Source organism: Camelus ferus, chromosome 15 (assembly GCF_009834535.1).
Source record: "Camelus ferus isolate YT-003-E chromosome 15, BCGSAC_Cfer_1.0, whole genome shotgun sequence".
NCBI lineage: Eukaryota > Metazoa > Chordata > Mammalia > Artiodactyla > Camelidae > Camelus > Camelus ferus.
In genome coordinates this window covers 33,256,150-33,275,594 of record NC_045710.1, presented here as the reverse complement: position 1 = coordinate 33,275,594, position 19,445 = coordinate 33,256,150, and the positions used below count along the sequence as shown (strand labels likewise).

Here is a 19,445-nt window from a genome sequence, read left to right as displayed (position 1 = left end):
GCAAAGAACCAGAAGGAGGTCTAAAGGTTACAGTAATAAAGACAGGAATGAAAACAGCCCTACCGTACAGTCCACCTCCCAGCAGGCACCGTCCGTGTGAGAGGAAGCAGCACAGCCCAGGCTGGGGTTACGTTTCTTTCCTCCATTAGCAGGCTGTGACTTCCCTGAGCCCCTTGACATGCTCCTCTGTGCAATGGGCGCTCCTGGGACTGCTCAGCTGAGGACCGATGGAGCTAACAAGGTAACATGTGCGCCCACCCTCTGGGGACTGAACTGTCAGGGGAACCAAGTGCGTGATGCTGGGATGCTGGTCCTAGGACTGACAGCTGTGAGCAGAGGCTGCTGCTGGGTACCCCCCCGGCCCCCCAGATCCCCCCATGCACACAGCGCCTGCTCACAAGCAGGCATGATTTGGAACAGTAGAATCTGAATTAGGAACCCATCATGCCCATGTCTGGTGCGGGTTATCACCGTGCTCTGTTTCTGTCCGGGGTTATCTCTGCCCGTCAAGTGCACATTCTACCCGGGAAGGGCCCGCGTGAGCCCCGCCACCTCCACACTGAAGTCCCCTCGGAGCCCCAGGGCCCAGGCTGCCCCTTTCCCTCAGAACCTTCATCCCGAAGTGCACAGTGCGAGCACACAGAGCTAGCACAGCTCTCAAACCACTTCCCGCAGTTTTCTGAAGGCAGGGACCATGACGTCTTTCCTTGGGTCCCCCGCAGAATTCAGAGAAAGGGCCCTGGGGTAGGCAGAAGAATGCATGCAGAAATATGGCCGATGCAACGTGGCTTCCCAGTCCCCGTGGCCAAGTATTAATATTCATCTTTTCTTCCTTCATCCCGCTTCCTGTCAGCTGGTCTCAGTTGCCTCACAAAGACCAGTGTTTGTTTTCTGTAAACTATTTAATAAGTACTTCGCTTTACATGGCTGTAGCCCATGATAAACCCACAGGAAACAAAAGCCACCAGCAGTGGTAGGATCAGAATACTTTAATAAGATATCAGTGTCAAAATACATTTCCTTATAAAGTTAAGCTCCTGTATAGCAATAATGTTGTCAGTAGGAATTTTGACAATATAATAATATTCATGAAATCATTACATTGATAAAGTTAATATGAAGCTTGGAATATTTTTCAGAGTGTTTTAGTAAAACTGCAAGGGAAAAATGCCCTTAATGCTGAGGCAAACACACACAGGAAATCAAACACCAGCGCTTATGTGTCAGTAACCCTTCAAGTTCTGCCGCTGTGCGTGGGGCAGAGCCGTGGTGCTGAAGTATGATTTGGACAACATAGGGACGAGGTAAACTTTTCCTGTATAGCTTAGATTTCTTTTGAAATTTAAATTTTGTTTTTGGCAGTAAGTTTATCCAGGCTTACCCTGTTTTTGTTTTGTGTGTTTCTAGAAACTTCTGCATTGTACCCATGGCAGAGGAGTTCCACCTGGTTGGCATTTCAAAAGCAAACGGTACCGTCCCTCTTACCGTGAGTTACGAGGTGCTCTGAGAACACTGTTTTCAGTGCCTCCTACTTATACTTATGTTCGGGTGACAGACAGACCTCCAGGGAGGGCCCCTGGCATGATTTGGAGGTCTGCCTGCTGCTGCTCCCTGCACCTCGGCCTCGCAGGGCGATCTGCTGGTCGGTCAGGACCAGCAGCCCCCATTCTGCACCCTCTCTCAGTCCTGCTCCACGCACTCCCAGGTGGCGAGCTGGGAGGATGTGGGCTGGATCGCTGCACCATTTCTGAATGCTCACCACCTTTCATGAATTCCCATCTACCCCGTCACGTGGTAGTTCTGGAAATACCCAAGTGTGCCATGTGAAAGACCATTAGAGTCACATAGCTCAGTGCACCTGAAGGGCTAGCAACACAGCTTTAAGAAAAGTTAAAGCACTTCCCCTCCCTTAGATTTGCACCCCCAACCCCCGACCCCATGACGTGCCATCAGACCCTCTTGGCAGTAATAATAATACATACATACATACACAATACATACAGAACGCGAGGAGAAGCCAGCGCGATGCTCCCACTGAGTGATTCCACTGTTTGGATTGTTTGTCACGCCTGTGGCACATCCCAAAAGCAAAGAGCCAACAGAGAGAGACCTTGCGCAGGGTTAGTGCAGGCCCGTGGGAGTACTGTACAGTTCTGCAGTGTCAGCGACACCAGCACAAAGAGGAGGAACAGCTTTAAAAAGCTCTTAAAGTGATTTTGTGAGGCAGGATCCCATTTCCGTTTCTAAGTTTTTAGATATTACAGAGTACCCATATATATGATAAACACTTAACCCAGATATAAATCTTTTTTTAAAAAAAATTCAGTTATGTTTTTGAATAATTATAATTAAAAAAATCCACTGAATGGGGGGGAAAACACCAAACAGTTTAGGAAAAGCCATACTGTGCAACTTTCACAGATAACCATATACAATGGAGTTCACCCTTCACATTGCTTGTTTCCCCCAAAAGTCATATCAAAATTAGAGCAAAGAGTGGCTTCAAAAAAAAAAAAAAAAGACTGAAATTTACAGTATGATTAGTTTTAAACGAGGAAGGTGAAGGGCTGAGAGAGAGGCCACAAACCAAGCTTGGAAGCAAGGTTATTTTCTCTTTGGCAACAACAGCAAAATCTTTTTAGTTCAATGAAGCCAAAGCTTTCCCTACAGGAGAACAAACATACCCCAAACCTGTTAGTATGACTATTGTGTGTGAGACAGAGAGAAAAAGAGACCCGTGAATAGTATAAATTAGAAGGAACTGAAGTTGGGGAAAGAAAAATCTTATACAATTTAAGAACATTTCCATTGACAGAGCAAAACGTAGCAGGTAAAACAACTGTGGTTTTAAAAATATGGATAATACAGTGAGCATCTTCAGAAAAAAGCCACTACCTGGTGACCTAAGCAAGTCTGCCAGGTAAGTATATCTCGTAAAAAGTATGTTGATGTTAGAAATACCTAGTTGCAAAAGATGGATGCAGACCGTGAAGCTGGTGGGACGGCATGGGAAGGGTGCCTGCGGGTGGGAGGCCCTGGCTCAGGTGGCCTGGTCCAGGGCTCTGAGGAGGTCCCCTCCTTGTAGGAGCGTGGAGCTTCCTGGGACAGGAACGTTCACCTCACAGTCATATCTGGTCAGTTCGGGCAGCAGGTAGGGCTCAAACGAGGGTCTGAGCAGCCGGCTTGCCATGCCTGAAAGAAGAGGTGGGACTATGTTTTAAAAGCCCTAAATCAGACATTCAGAAGGGGGTCTAGTCCCTAAGAGGTTGGCAGGGACGAGACAGGTGCTGGTGGAGAGCAAGTCGCATTTCCAGTTTGGAGGACTCAGGGGCACAGGTGGGGCAGCCTTCACCTCACTCTTTCTTCAACGTTGTCTTTCCCAAGTGACCTACTCTCTGCTCAGGGCGAGGACCCAGCAGACAGCGTGCCTGCCTCTGGAGCATCTCACCAGGTGAGGGGGCTGAGACCCCACAGAGAGGGGACGTGGTACGCGGTGCAGGCAGAGCAGGGGAGGGTTCGGGGGGCAGAAGGAGCCGCCACGAAGGGTTCCCGGGCCGTGAGGTGGAGGCACGAGCCAGCGCCTGGGCAAGGCTGGGCTGGACAGAGAGAGGTCTGCACCAGCAGGTCTCTGCACACATGCACACACATCCACGTGCACTCAGACCACACACACGTGTGAACAAGCACACGCAGCCACATACATGCATGTGCACGCAGGCCTTCAAGGGCCTGACTTCCAGTTGCAGGATCCCCACCCTCCTGGAACCCCTCTCATGCTGGGGAAGGGAACCCCCTCAGGAGAATGAAGATGAGGGGAAATTCCCTGCGCCCAAACTCGGCTTCCAGGAACGAGGCGGCCCCAGCCCAGCCTGGAAGCCCTTCAGCTGGGCTTGTAACAGGAGGTGCCTGCTTGCCCTTCCCTTGGCTTATCTGCAGCACCTCATCCCTGGGGCGCTCTCCCCAGTCCCCCTCCCAGCTGCTGCCTACGGTCCATGCCTTCCTCCCTAACTTGACCTCGCTCGCTCCCTTGTGGACCACACGGGTCTCACACTTCCCTGCAGCCCTCACACTAGCAATGGATGCTCACTCACCATCCCTTTCTAATCCCCCCTTGTTTACTCACTGTCAGAAATGACCTGAGTTGAATATGAATTTCCCCTGAAAAGAATACAGGTCCCCATTCAAGGAAACTTGTGGGTTCAGAGAAGGGATAATCATACTGGCAACCACTTGACGAACATACACATGAACCCTACACTCTGCACGCAAGCCTCTTATTTAAACATGCAACTCACACCATTCTCCAGCTGGTCATGAGCAGGGCTAGAATTTAAGCCCAGGGCTGTCCTGTGACTCTAAAGCCTGGGCTTTTTTTTTTTTTTTTAACTTTTTTTATTGATTCATAATCATTTTACAATGTTGTATCAAATTCCAGTGTAGAGCACAATTTTTCAGCCATACATATATTCAGTGTCACATTTTTTTCTCTGTGAGCTACCATAAGATCTTGTGTATATTTCCCTGTGCTGTACAGTATAATCTTGTTTATCTATTCTACAATTCTGAAATCCCATCTATCCCTTCCCACCCTCTGCCCCCTTGGCAACCACAAGTGTGTATTCTATGTCTATGAGTCTGTTTCTGTTTTGTATTTATGCTTTGTTTCTTTGTTTTTGTTTTTTTTTTTTTTAGATTCCACATGTAAGCGATCTCATATGGTATTTTTCTTTCTCTTTCTGGCTTACTTCACTTAGAATGACATGCTCCAGGAGCATCCATGTTGCTGCAAATGGCGTTATCTTGTCGGTTTTTATGGCTGAGTAGTATTCCATTGTATAAATATGCCACATCTTCTTTATCCAGTCATCCATTGATGGACATTTAGGCTGTTTCCATGACTTGGCTATTGTAAATAGTGCTGCTATGAACATTGGGGTGCAGGTGTCATCCTGAAGTAGGGTTCCTTCTGGATATATGCCCAGGAGCGGAATTCCTGGGTCATACGGTAAGTCTATTCCTAGTCTTTTGAGGAACCTCCATACTGTTTTCCACAGTGGCTGCACCAAACTGCATTCCCACCAGCTGTAGAGGAGGGTTCCCCTTTCTCCACAGCCTCTCCAGCATTTGTCATTTGTGGATTTTTGAATGATGGCCATTCTGACTGGTGTGAGGTGATACCTCATTGTAGTTTTGATTTGCATTTCTCTGATAATTGGTGATACTGGGCATTTTTTCATGTGCCTATTGATCATTTGTATGTCTTCCTTGGAGAATTGCTTGTTTAGGTCTTTTGCCCATTTTTTGATTGGGTTGTTTTTTTCTTATTAAGTTGTATGAGCTGTAAAGCCTGGACTTTGAGGCAAATTGCTGTTTAGTGCCTCAAACTCTATTGCTGAGGAAATCATTCTCTTTCAGGGCAGGGGTCTGGGATGTTTCACCCAAACCACGAATTATGTTTAAATGCTAAAAAGCAACCTGTTCATTACAACACCTGTGTTTCACCAGATTCTAACAGACTCCGGAAGCCCTGGATAGAAGTCAGGAATCAGGGGGCTAGTCCTCTCAGAACTCTCCAGGCCACCCTCCCAGGAGGACGTCCTCTCTGTGCTTCCTCAGCTCGGCACCTGGCAGGTCAGTGCATCAGGCATTGTGATCATGTGAAGAACTGAGTAAAAGACGTCAGCTCAGGGACCATCAGGGTGGAATAGCCCTGGACGTCACCTGGTCATTGGCGGGTTCCTTCTAAAGCCCTGTGCCATGTGACCTTCCAGCCCCTGCTACAGAACATCTGGGAAAGGAGGGCTCGCCCCTCTTAAGACAGCTGCCTTTCACGCAGCAAGTTTATCCTGGCACTGAGCCAAGACCTGCCACCTTGTGATGTCCATCTCCTGGCCCCCCTCCCCCACACCAGCCCCCAGTTCCTGAGTGCACCCACCTGACACCTTGTGAGCTGCTGCTGGGCTGTAGTCCTGGTACTGGGGGGCGTAACAGTGCGAGGAGAACCCACTCTTGGCGTTCTCCCCAGGGCGCACGACAGACGTTGGCTGTGGCGGCGGTAAGTGTCTCAGAGGTTGGTCCAAGCCCCTCATGGGACTTTGGATGAACTCATCTGAAAGGCCAACGTCAGGGAGTGAGGGGAGAGCAGCCCCGTTCACACATGGTGCTCAGAGCCACCAGAACTAGAGCCCGAGACTTCTGAGCCAGAGTAGAAAGGGGAAGCTGGGTGTGGGGAAGGCGGGGCAGAGAGACCACCTGTTCCAATAAGGCTTGGAAGGGCAGGTGAGGCAGGGAGTGAGGAACCAGGATGGGCCCCGGCATCCCAGACCTGCCACTCACCGTTAGGGACGCTTGCACTCAGCTGCTTGTCTGGCATCAAAGGGCAGTTCCCACTGCCCCTGAGACTCTTCATCCTTTTCCACAGCAAATGTGAGGGGCTGCTGCCCGGCGGGTCCCCCTAGGTGTGGGAAGCACGGGTTGAGGGGGAGGCTGGAGCACGAGTCCTCACGCTGTGTAGGGCAGGGGTGGACACAGAGCAGCCCCTCCCTCCTGCCCCAGGGGCCATGGAGGGAACCCATGCAGCGCTGTCCCGAGCTGGCGCACCTCTCTCCCATCCTGGAAGGCTTGCTCCTCATACTCCAGCTGTCGCTTCAGCTTCAGCTTGTTGGAGAGGGCGACCATGGCCGGGCTCATCACGTCTGGGCCCTGCGGCCCAAAGCCCTTTGCAGACCTGCCAAGCCTGAGAGAGAGCAGACGTGAGGGGGCCTGGAGCCCCACACCCAGGGCGCCCCCGAGGGCCCTTCCAGAACAAACACTTATGACAGTGGTGGCTCTAAGACCCCAAGGGCAGAGTCAGAGGAGGGGTGGTGGGCTTGAGGCCCTGAGCTGTGGTGCTGCCTCTTTTCCTCATGATGGTTCAAGTCACCTGTACCTCCCACCCACCCAGTTGTATGTACCCAGGCAGCCTGCAGTCCTAGCCTCTTTTGAGACTGTCCAGCTGGGTTTCAGCATTCTTGCAGCAGGTTTCTTCTGCCCCGTCTCCCCTGGAGTGCCCCCCGCTGAGGAGCAGGGGGCTGCTCCGTAAAAGGCAAGGGCCCCAGAGAAGCATAACTAATAGGCCCTGGGACCTGGAAGTCCCATACCAACCGTGTAACAGCCCAGAAAGCTCCCAGCAGTTAGAACGGGGCTTACTGGGGGAGACTGGGAGGAGCTGGGAGAAGGCAGGATGGGGAGGGCGGTGCTGAGCACGGGGCAGCTGAAGGTGGGGGAAGGCATGGGCACCTTTTCACTGTTCTCAACCAGGGTTCCCTGAGAGAACCGTCACTCCATTTTTTTGTGTGTCCTACAGCTCAGGTAATGAACCCTGGATGAGAAAGGTGCTCTGAGGGGGGGTCAGGAGAGAGGGGCATTGGTGTTCAAGGCCTGAAGAAGCCAATTCTCTCATTTTCCCTATCCTCGGTCCCCTCTTGGTCCCCTCCAACCCTGATAAAACTGTGTCCCACTTGAGTCCTCACACATCTTGGGGCGGTTCCCCCACAGCCCCAGCTCTGGGACTTCAGAGAAGGGCTCGGAGTAGCAGACCCCTGATGGGGCGGGGCCCTGACTTCCCCGCAGCGGGCACCTGTTTGCCCCTCCCTGTTGAGCACAGCCTTTGCTGAAGCAGCCAAGCGTGTCTGCCACTCACTTCTTCTTGAACATGGAGATACGGGGCGCAGTGATGGGGGGCGTCAACGGCGATGCCCCCAGGGGCTCGGCGTGCTGGTCTTCAACAGGCCACTTCGTGGGCCCAAAATGTAACGGTGGATCAGGGGGCCACTGAGTGTTGGATCTGCCCCCCATGGAGGAGAGAGGGGTGCAGGTCTGGCCACAGCAGGGCGGCAGGGCCCCCTTGCTCCCACCGTCAAAGAAGATGAAGGACACGGGCCGCTGCGCGGGCTCTGGCTTCTTGCTTTCCACCTGCTGCAGGTACTTGTCCAGGAGGAAGGGGCTGGGAGATGCCGTGGGGGCCAGTGGCTGAAAGATGTTTGTCATTGCACTGAAGCAGTGCTGCGGGGTGGACTGGGGGTTCTCCGGCAGGAGACTCTCCTCTGGGCAGATGGGACTGAGCTGGAAGTCCTCCCCGTCCATGGGGATGTAGGGGGCTAGTGTCTCTAGGTCCAGCTCATTGAAGTCCGTCTGAGGAGACACACACAGCACAGGCAAGGCACTCAAGTAATTGGAGCTGCTTCAGGGATACTGTTCCACCTTAGCCCCCGTCCCTCCCAGCCCCTGCCAGAGCCATTCCTCCCGCTACAGCCTGGCAGTGCTGCTGCCTTTACTGGTTCCCTAAAGCCCAGCAGCAGACACCTCAGAAGCGTTCCTGCGTGCGCCACCAGCCTGCCGGTGGCTTTCCTCCCTTCCTCAGCCTGTGCCCAAATCTCCACGCTCCACTCGGTCATCTTGTCACCACCACTCCAGCCCAGCCCTCTCTCCTTGTCCAAACCTCACAAACCTCACCTTTGCTCCCACAGCCTGGGCAAGCCTACCTCTTCCAGCAAGCCGTCCCTGCCTACTCTGGCCCCTGGGGAGCCAAGGGCACCTTTGTCCTCCTCTCCAGCACACAGCAGGTGCCCGGGGTGGACCTGTGGACTGCTTCTAGAATAACCATGGCCCCAGTGGTAGAGGGCCCTTCATTCTAATCCACAAGGACTCGGAGAGGCCCCTTAGGTTCCCAGTATCGCGATGGGCACCACGGGAAATACACACAAGCAGACACAGAACGTTTCAACCCTCCCTGGGGGGATGCAGCTCGATCAAGCGCTACATAATGGATCTCGTAGTGCAGAGAAGAGAGTGAGACAGGGAGTGTTGCACAATAACAATCAAACTGAGAGGCAAGGTGGAAATTTGGATGAATAACCCAGATTAAGACAAACGGGGATTAATGATTTTCCTCTGGGCTTTCTGAAACACATACCCGTCCACCCACCCTTAGCCCTCTTTACATAGTTTTTGCAAGAACATTTGGCTTCACGTTAGAAATGTGTTTCTGAAAAATTATGTGTAGACAAAAATTTGTCAATCAGATGTCATTTTGAAATACATTTAAAAGTTATTTCAGAGAAGCCTAAGATGAATATGCTTGTAAAGGGAGTAACTGTTCCTTATGCTTACAGAAGTCTTACACAGTTGGGGTATGCTCCTTAAAAAAAGGCTCAGGTGTGGTTTTTGTGTGCACTAGGGGATCTGCGTTAGTAGGACGTGACTAACTTGAGAGGTAAGAGCAAAAGAGCTGGACTTGATGTGGGTGAAGCAGGTGCTCACAGGCTCCTACTGCCTGTGCCCTCACCTGGCTAAGGACCATGGCCCAGCATTCCCCCCGGTCTTTGCCACGAAGGGCCGAGGCTACAAGAACGGGTGGGAGCCTTCACCACCGCCAGCTGCCAGGCACAGTGCACCCACCCCACTCTTCTCTCCATGGCCACCTACCTGGGTGCTGCACTGGTCCTTTGCCTCTGTATCCATGGCAAAGAGCTTTTCAATCGCTTCAATCTTCAGATCATTATCCAGAGACGTGTAATAGTCTCCAGGGCTGCTGGGCTGGGGGCCAGGGAGGAAGAAGCAAAGTCAAGGCTCTGGCACTCTCTCCCCCGAAGCCCGAGGGGGAAGGAGAAATGCATTTCTGGACCCAGAGCTTCAACTCCGTTCCACCGAACAAGAACACATAGTGCGGCCGTGCTCTACGAGCTGTGTGAATTAGGTCAGTTCATCTACTTCTTTGACCCTCAGTCTCCTCATCATTAAATGAGGCTGTCTTGAGGAGCAAACTCTACGTATCTATGCCCCAAGCAGGATGGTTACTGCCTTGCACCGAGCTGTGTGCGACTCAGTACCCGTCTTCAAGGCCCTTAGCACGTAGGTGGGGTGGGGCTGGGTACCAACAGCAAGCAGCAGCTGGAACACCTGGCAGGTGTCACAGCCATGCTCCGGGGCTCCAGGATGACATGAGTAGGAGGAGGGCGGCAGCTCGGTCTGGGCTGTCTACTCAGCCATCCTGCAGCAGCCAGAGGGAGGGGCCCGCCCTCTCCATGGCCTCAACCCAAGGGGTGCTCACCGTGGAGCAGCTGCTGCTGGTGGCACTGGGGGTGGTACTCCCCGGGGCGGCTGCCTGGGGCACGGTGAAGGCAGGCAGGCTCCTGGCCTCGCTGTGGGCGCCATGGCTCCTCAACCCTCCAGCCCACTGCTGGCCGGGGGGCGGGATGGCCTTGCCGTAGGCTGAGGACTCCTCAAAGTTCGGGCTCCCTGTGGAGACAAGCACCTGGCTCGGTTAACACCCACAGCCACTGGGCTCAGCCCCGGGACAGAGAAAGCCCAACAGATATATAAGAAATCCTGAAAGGGGCTGGAGCAGGCCTGGGGCCCGGTGCTCTGGGCTGAGCTGGACCAGAGGGCCTTCAGCGGGGGTGTGAGTCAGTCTCCAGCTTTGCTTCACAGGGAACAGTACCTGGGCCTTTAGTTTTTAGAGATTAAATACATTAGGATCTGCTCCTCCTTGAAAGGCAGGCTAGAATGTAGGGGAGGCGGTTATGAGAACTGGGCAGTTTGCCTCATTACTGCACAAAACAGGGAAGCTCCCAGGCTCTCTGTCTCTTTGTGATTGATTCTCTGGAGTCACGACTCACCCACCTTCTTAAGAACACACTGAACAGGGCTGAGACACTCCAGAGCCAGCACAGGGAGGTACAGCTATTCCTCACGTGGCCACAGCCGGGCTGGGGGTGATGGTGGGTCGCAGTGTGGGAGAGGGGCTCCCCAGGTATACATCAAGGGTGCTGCTAGCACGGAGGTGGGGCCGAAAGGACTCTCACCTCCAAGGGGCAGGCAAAGCTATAAAGGAGTGCATGTAAGGGCTTACTCCTGGGTCTAAATCTTTCCTCCCAACATATCGACCCAGCCCTCTGCCTAAATAACCAATCTGTCCTTCAAGGCCCAGGTGGAGATCTGTCCTCTCTGTGAAAACGTGCCAGTGGCCTCGGAGCACATCCCTCACTGACCCACTCTCTTGTCTCAGGCTCCCTCTGCCTGCTGTAGAGAACCAGCCCCTCAGGAGGGAGTTCTCTGGAGCTCTACCTGGCTCAGTGCTTTATAAGATCAGAAATAGGACAGTCTTAAACCAGGGTAAGTGCATGTGCCCAGCACAGGGGCTGGTGACTAAGAGATGATAAGCAAGACGCAGGGGCTGCACAGGGTAGCTCTGATTAAGGAAAAGCTGTGTCCAGGGAGGCATCCCCCACCCAAGAGGATCTGAGGGGCCCCGGCTCAGCTAAGAAGCACCCACCGAAATCCAGAGAAATGATGGCATCTCCGGCCATGGGGGCCAGCTGGGCCAGCTCCTCGGGCTCTTCCTTCAGCTTGCTGAACAGGAAGCTGCTCTTCTCAGACACAGGCACCTTGCCACTGTTGTCAAAGATGCTGTCCATGGCCATCAGGTGCGACTTGAACGGGGACTCCGTCTGGTCCATGGAGAACACCACGTCATTCTTCTCAATCTCACTGGTGGAATAAGAGGGTGCTTCAGACCTTCCAGTTTCCAGCAAAATCCTTTTGCTCCCCAGACCCATGGAAGCCCTGAGAGCTAAGCCTCCCAGACAGAAACGTGGGTATGGACACTCTGTCGGCATTTTGTAAAGAGTGCCCTACGAGAACGTCTGTCTTAGATGCTGTTTTAATATTGTACGTGGCTGCATGGGGAGCAAGAGACTTGAAGGCCTTTGTTTTCGTTTGCTTCACCCCACAATGCCTTTCTCTAGCTTTCTTCCCAGGTGCCGTGGAGGGAACGTGTTACACCTTCTCCCAGAAAGCACAAGCGATTCTCTGCCCGTGGTCCCCATTCAGAAAAAAGTAGGTGGTGACTGTGTTCTACCTGCCTCCCCAGGTGGGTCAGAGGCATGACAGAGATGACAGACAATGGGGAAGGGGTAGGAAAAACGTCTAAAGAGGAAATCCCAGTGTTCCACTGTTCCTGGGACATCCATGGGAGTCCCTTGGGTCCCAAGGATTAGCACTGCTGAGAGCTCGCAGCTGTGGTGCCCGGCTTCTAGGCGGTTCAATGCTCCTGGGCCTGCATTCTCAGTCTGGCACCCTCCCCAGCTCAGGCACCCTGCACCCCCAGCCCCTGGCCCTTGCACACTCACCTCAGGACGTAGTTCACGCACATAATGCACTGGGGCTGCAGGTTGCGAGGGTTGTAGATGACCGTCCCCTGTGTCTCCAGCCATACATAGCCCCCATGCTTTGCAAGCATCCGGTACTGGCCACTCACCACCTGACCCTTGGTGCACACTAGGGGAGGAGATGAGAAGCCTGAAGTCCACAGGGGAGGTGGGGGAGCGAGACCCCAGGGGGAAGGCAGTCTGCGAGGAAATGGATGGGACTGGGTGCCCGACATTGAGGCCCAGGGAGAGTGAACTGGAGGGGAGCTTACAGATCATCTCACCCAACTCTTCATGTTAAACATGGGAAAGTGGTCCAGAGGGTTAAATGACTGGCCCTCAGCTGTCAGAGTAAAGGTGCTGTAAATTTTTGTGTACAAATCTTTGTAGGGACATACACTGTGGGGGCCGCTAGGGGTACAATGCCAAGTCATAGGGTAAGTGTATGTTTCCTTTCCAAGAAGCTGCCAAGTTATTTCCAAGTGGTTGTATCATTGCCGTCTCATCTTTTTAACAAAATCCTGTGCTGTACAGTGGATAGATACCATCTTCTGACGTGAGGGAACTAATAAGGCCAGGGGGATTATGGCCTGCTCTGCATCACACGGGACTACAGTCAGGGCCATGTGACAGTCTTGTGGCTCCTGGTTCAGTGCTCTTCTACCACCTTCCCCCTGAGCGACACTTCCCTGGGAAGATATACTGGCTGTTGCTGCCATCCTAAACCATCACGGACCTCTCAGCCTGGAGAAATAACTCTGCTCCTGATCTCCCTTTATCTGCCCCACTGAGGCTCCTTTACTGCAGTGCAGTGATTCTTGCACAATTTCAAGTGCCGTAGTTAACTTATTTAGACTGTTCTTAATGCAGACAAAATTCAAGGCTCTTATTCTTTTTGATTACACTGTGCAATGAGCAAAGATTTTAACTGCATTTCTAGTGACTGCAGGCAAGGGCCTGCTGTCAGTAGAACATAATTACGCCAGCTTTCCAATCATCTGCTTATTAATGCCAGCCTTGGTGCGGGGCCTGCTACTTGGTAGATAGGCTTTTTATGGCCTTTAATCTTGTTTTCCTAAGAGCACATAATGTCCTCACACAACAAAGAGAAACCAACCCCCCTTCCCCCAAACCCTTACCCTCTGAGGGTAACAATGTATAAATTACTAGGCCATTTGGAAATGATGGCTTTCAACTATCTCTAAATCGGGTTTGAGGACTGAGCTTCCCCAGTAATTTCAATGGTAAACCTTCACAGGGTAAGACGCACATACGTGCATAAATTTGGGACACGTGTGTAAACTTGGGCCAGCCTCAAGCCTGGGCCTCCAGTTACTCCAGGGCATGAGTGTGGATCTGTGCTGTAAGTTTACCTCCAGAGACCGAGTGAGAGAGAGGGAGGGAGGGGGGAGAGAAGAGTGGGGGAGAGAAGGGAGGGAGGGGGGAGAGAGACAAAGAGACAGAAAGAGAAAGACTGAGATGGAGAGAAAAAGAGAGACAGAAATAGATGCTTCTGTTTAGCTGGCATTAACCCACTTTCCAGCCCATGCAGATTTCCCGTTGCTGGACTTGGGCTGGCTGGGTACAGACCTCCGAGCTCAGAGCTGCTTAACTTGGCTCCATCGGGGAAGAAGGAAACTTGTGATTTCTGTTTGGTTTGTGAATTACCTTAAAGTGTGCCTAATGCTGAAATATATGGATTCAATAAAAAGCACATTTTCCCTGGATTCAGCAGAAAACTGTGACAATTTTTTAACCCAGCTCTTTTTTTTAAGGATCAAAGATTTTTTAAGAGAAGTAGAAAAAAAAAATCCTTTTCCTGTGCCTAGTGAGACGTCATCATCATTTTTGTTCTCTGACAGTAATTTCTTCCACTTTCCCACCCCAGAAGATAAAGTACAATACTGTCCTGCAAAAATTCCCAGAAATTTTTACTATTCTCCCCTACTTTGACTCACCCTCGGCTGAGAAGGAAGGCTGGGCTTTTCCCCAGTTTTACATCCAGAGGAGGGCAGCCCCAGGAAGCCAGGCACAGAGGAATCAGTGAGCCACCTGGGCCAGAGCCAGGTCCCTGAGTCCCAGTCTCAGGATGACCTTGGGAGCAGGAATGGCCATGGACCAGAAAAGCATGCGGAATCCATCCTACGATTTCAAAACTGGGGCAGCCTAAGGCTGAGTCACAGCCACGGGCACAGGAAAGCACCTCCACCTCCCTCCTCCATTCCTGGGTCCCAGAATGGGGCTCAATCTGGGCTGTTTGTTTTTCTTTTTTGCCAGAGAGAACAGTGGGAAACTTCTCTAAGATATCATAAGGGGCCCTATTGCACTGTCAGGTCAAACCCAAAAGCCATGAGGAAGAAGCAACTGGAAAGGGAAGATCTCACTCCTCAAGAGGTTAACTCTGCTTCTGGACAGTTTATGGACTGCTCATCTGCTAGCTGCTATGACTACAGCTGTCCCAACCCTGAGACAGACGGACGCACTCAGAACAGTGGGCCCGGAGCTGCGCCCCCATCTCCCCACTGCCGCTCCAAGACACAATGTACCCAGGAGCCCAAGACCAGCAAGGCCACCGGGAATCTTCTCAGACTCACCCGTTTTAGACCCTTCTGTAATCCTCTCAGCACCTCCATCTGCACTGAGGGCAGTTATTTTGAAGCATTCTTCCCCAAATATATATATATATTTCCCCTGGAGTCTATCGTTCATTTAGTACCTGTACTGTTCCAAACACTACACTGGAGACTGAAGGTACGAGTCACTTCGGTCCCACAGCCCACTGCACCCCTCTCCCCCCCCAGGAACGAGAACCCTAAGGACAGGGATCAATCCTATCAATTTCTGTTTCCCCCAGAGGGTGAAGCACAGGGTTACAGACCTAGAGTCCCTGCACGTTAATGGGCTGTATGGAATCAGGAAAACCGTCCTGGATCACCTCCAAATGGGACGCCTTAATTGGGAACATGGCCAACCGAATGCATTAGAACTGCCCTGTCCAGTATGGTAGCCACTACCCAAGTGTGGCTACTTAAATATAATTAAAATTAAATTTTAAAAAATTCAGTTTCTCAGTTGCACTAGACATATTTCAGATACAGCAGAGGTCACATATGGAATATGCAGATGTAGAACGTTTCCGTCACAGAAGGTTCTATTGGGCAGCCCTGTTCTAGAATCCCTTCATAATTCAGGTTTTCCTCCAAGCTGCAAGGCACAGCTTCCACATGCCATCACTGGGTTGCCCGGATAGCCTCCTCGAACTGAATTCTCTTGCCCCAGCAAGCAAGCTCTCAGGGAGCCATGGCCGACCTCAGCACCTCCAAGTCGGCACCATACAGCCTTCCCCTCTGGTTAGCCCAATGCTCCTCCATCCTTAACGTGCCCTGTTCTCTGTTTTCCTGACTTCTCCCAGCGCTCTTCTTCTCTGAAGGCTGGGATTACACGCTGTCTTGTATTACACTCTAGGGGGCTATTGCAGAAGGTCGTGCAGACTGCTAACTGCACAAGGGTGCTGAGTGGAGGCGCTAAGTGGAGACTGAGATTCAGCCCACCTTGCACTCTCCAGCTGTACTCCTTGGTGTGCCTGTCCCTCAGAGAGAGGGGCCCTTTTCCTAATCTGCATGAATGTGTCGTACAGGCTGGTGGCAGCCTTGGTTCTCTAACTATCCTGAGGCCATGAGTCTTGGCCACTGCACGAGAGGGTGGCTCTGTGAAGGAAGTGACCCTGTCTTCTCCTTCCCCACCAGTCGACACCACTCAAGGTCAGATTCCACAGACACAAGGAAGCCACCTGGGGCACTCCTGGAACTTACAGTTCTGGTGACTTTTGGTCATGTTCTCTGAGTCCAGTGCATGGTAGAACTCGTAGGCTGAACGGCCGAGCAGCTCTTCAGGGTGGTAACCAACCAGTTCTGTGATTCTAAAAAAAAAGCAAGGGGGAAGAGAGACCATGTGAATGTGAGCAGAGACTCAAGGAGTTAAATCCAGAAGGTAATTCCAATACATACATTCAGAGGAACACACTCCAAATTTCCCAATTGTACCATTCATCCAAGCAAAAAACAAAACTGTGATTCTCAACCTACAACTATGCATCTACTGAACTTCCACTTTTCCTAAAGTTGTGTTTGGGGAGAGAGGAAAAGCACCTAAGCAGGGAGTCCCTACCCTACCCCAACAGACACATGCGCCTACTCTCCAGTGGCCATTGGAAGGGGCGCGCACACACCCCCAACCATGTTTTTTTGCAGGCAAGGGAATAGAGGTGCAGGGAGGGCAGTTTTCTTGATGTCCATACAAGTGTCCAGGGACAGAGCAAGAATGAGAACAGGAACCTCCTAACTACTAGGTCACGCTTATTCTAGTAGAGGGTGAGCGAAAATGATGTGGCCCCAAGTGGGGAAAAGCATGGAGATGGCGTGTGTGTGTGTGTGTGTGTGTGTGTGTGTGTGTGTGTGTGTGAGAGAGAGAGAGGGAGAGGGAGAGGGAGAGAATCATGGAGCAAGGAGCAACCCAGGCAGACAGAGCCCCGTCTGTGCTTAAACCTTCACCCCTCAGGTCCTGCCTGGTGACCTCAGATGCCTCTTAGACATCAGGTTTGCCTTGGTGGGTTCTCCTCTTTGTCCCTCCCCATCTCAAGGAAAGGAGGGAGGGCAGGAGGTGCCAAGAAGAACAAAGAATCACAGTCATAGAAAAGTGTGCCTCTTCATTACACTCTGATAAACAGGCAGCTCTGAAATGACAGGCCTTGACTATCCCCTGTGAGGTGTCTGGTTTTGATGGGAAGTGGACCGAGAAAGGCAGGTCTAGTGCAGAATCCCTTCACTGTCTGAGGACCCTCTGCTCTGTGCTGGAGTCATTAAAACAAAGCCCTGCCCCAGAACCACCAGATTAGCCACTTTCCCACATCACACATAAATATCATTTTCTCATCTTTGTTCTCTCATACACTTTTTCTAACGGGCTCATTGTCTTGTTTACTTAGTGGGCCGCAAGTTAGAAGTGATGCTATAGTCTCATCGTTACAAGCTCTATTTTGGAATGCACGACTCTCGGGGCACGGCCGTCATTTATCCACGTTGCAGATAAAGCATGTGGGGAGAAAGGAGAAGCGGTGGCCCCTACTCCCTCTCCCCTCTCCTCCTCCAGACGGGCTCTACACGGGTCAAACTAAATCATCCTAAAACATCACTTCCATTCTGTCACTCCTCTCCGCAAGCACCTACAGCTCACCTATCACCAACTGCATCCAGAATAAGTAAACTCGATATAACCTCCAAGTCCCCCAGAATCTTGTCTCTGTCTTCCAAGCAGTCTGATCTGCGAATGACTGCCAACCAGTCGTGGACCCTCCACCCTGCTGGACCCCTCCTTTTGCGGCTCCCCCCATCACCACCTGCAAATCCACACTTGCCGCAGAGCTCTCTCCAAGTCCCCCTTCTCATCAAGTCCTAACAGGCGAACACAGCGTCTCAAGGAATCACGTATTCGTCTCTCCACATTCTAGGCTGCTGACCCTTGAACTCAGGGCCCCCTTCAGCCTCTGCTACAACAGGTGCTCAGTAAATACTGGAGTAGCTGACCAGTGGGTTGGTTTTCTTTTGTGGCCCCAGGTACAATCAGAGCCCTGTCGACCCCAGCGCTGCTAAGGGACCTGGGCCCTCGTGATCCACTTCTTCTCCTCCACCACGGTCACCTGACTCAGTGCAGGCCGGTGCCCACGCCCAGCCTCCCCTAGCCCCCATGAGGTTCAGGCCATCGTCCCCTCTCCGTTCTGTAAGGCGTGTCTGGTGTTGACATGGGCAGAGGAGAGACAAGTTCGCCTGGGAAGACCTGGGGGTTAAAGCCTTTGTCAAACAAGGGGCAACAGAGCAGAGCTGACAAGCTCAGGTCTCAGCTGGTTCAGCCCCGTGGAGATATTTCTGCACAAGACTCCAGCAGCTCACCTGCGCCAGCCAGCTAGACTCAGATGGGGAGGCCCTGTCCTGTCAGCTGGCCCTGAGCACGGAGGTCTCTGAGCTCGTCAACAACACGTGCTCCTCGGCAGCCCGGCTCCAGGGATGGCACCCGGCTGCCCTCGGCCAGCCTTCCTTTCCACAGGGGTCCGATGCCTCTCAGCTCAGCCCTGAACTCAGAACTGCACCCGTGGGCCCTGCTGACAATGGGCTGGCCATTTACAGACTCACCGATTTACCAGATAACCGACTTCTGTTCCTGGACTAGATCTAGAATTTTCTAGAGACCCTCAAAAATGAAGCTATCCTGGGAAAGATTTGATGCTACTCCCTGAAGAGATTATATTTTCTTTCAAGATTAGAATCTTCAAAATGTTCAAGTAAATGTTTATTATAACCAGCCTCAAATACAGTATTTTTTCATCTAAATAATGTACCATCCATTCAAAGGCACACAATGGGCATGTTTTGGAAGCAGACAAACAAAATCTCAATTTCGGAATTGCCAGCTCTCTTCCCAGTAACAGCCTTCATCTATCTTGTCAACTAAAATAAATATTTAATGTCTCCTCCTTCGTTCCTTTAAACAGACGACTATAAAAACTGGGAAACACGCATACCCCAAACACAATTGAAGAACGTTCAAGCAGTCAGACGTTACAAAACCAGGAAACCCCAGCTCAAAGCTGATGGTCATTCCCCTCCGTCTGCAGGCGCGCCGACGCCACTGGGGAGGGTAACGAACCCGCTTGTTTACCGGGTCACCCAGCACAGCACACGAGGGCCGCCCGCTCGTTTCCCGCGGTCCCAGAGGCCCCGGGGCTGGGCTGTGATAACACGGTTTCATTTGCTCTCTCCACCAGGGCGGGGGAACCATTTTTTTTTTCTTTCTTTCTAATTAAGGGCCCCTGACTCTCTGGAGGAGAAAAAAAATCGGTTTGGGGTCACCCATAAATTTCAAAAGTCAACTCAGTAGGGCTGTTCTGTTTGCAGAGAAGAGGGAAATGTCAAAGGGCTGAACTCACCCAACTTCAGGAATGAGAAGAACAGAGGTCCCTTTTAAATAATAAGAACCAGAGCAAGGATGAGGTGAGGAGAATGATGGAGACACAGACAGGGAAGCCGCAGAAGGCAGAGGAAGAAGGAAAAAAAGAAACTAGGAAACGTAGAGGAGAAAAAAAGGTGGTTAAATTCTGAAGTTAGTGTTGTCCCAAGGAAATACTCCGGCTGAACGGTGAGAGCAGCTTCACTACATAAAATGACAGCTACTCATTGCTCTTCCCCTGCACTTTACCCTTAAAAA

General features: G+C 51.8%; 1 protein-coding gene across 1 annotated transcript in view; it reads right to left on the bottom strand.

Moving 5' to 3' along the window:
• Positions 1-974: 974 nt before the first annotated feature.
• Positions 975-19,445, bottom strand: part of EPAS1 (endothelial PAS domain protein 1) — an 83,555-nt gene continuing 65,084 nt past the window's right edge. Inside the window, exons 7-16 of the mRNA XM_032497440.1 lie at positions 16,001-16,107; positions 12,171-12,318; positions 11,315-11,529; positions 10,091-10,278; positions 9,466-9,576; positions 7,682-8,172; positions 6,601-6,736; positions 6,337-6,454; positions 5,936-6,109; positions 975-3,192 (exon numbers count right to left, since the gene is read on the bottom strand). Of these exons, the coding sequence (XP_032353331.1) occupies positions 3,041-3,192; positions 5,936-6,109; positions 6,337-6,454; positions 6,601-6,736; positions 7,682-8,172; positions 9,466-9,576; positions 10,091-10,278; positions 11,315-11,529; positions 12,171-12,318; positions 16,001-16,107 (1,840 nt within the window). The 3' untranslated portion in view covers positions 975-3,040. The remainder of the gene's footprint in view (positions 3,193-5,935; positions 6,110-6,336; positions 6,455-6,600; positions 6,737-7,681; positions 8,173-9,465; positions 9,577-10,090; positions 10,279-11,314; positions 11,530-12,170; positions 12,319-16,000; positions 16,108-19,445) is intronic.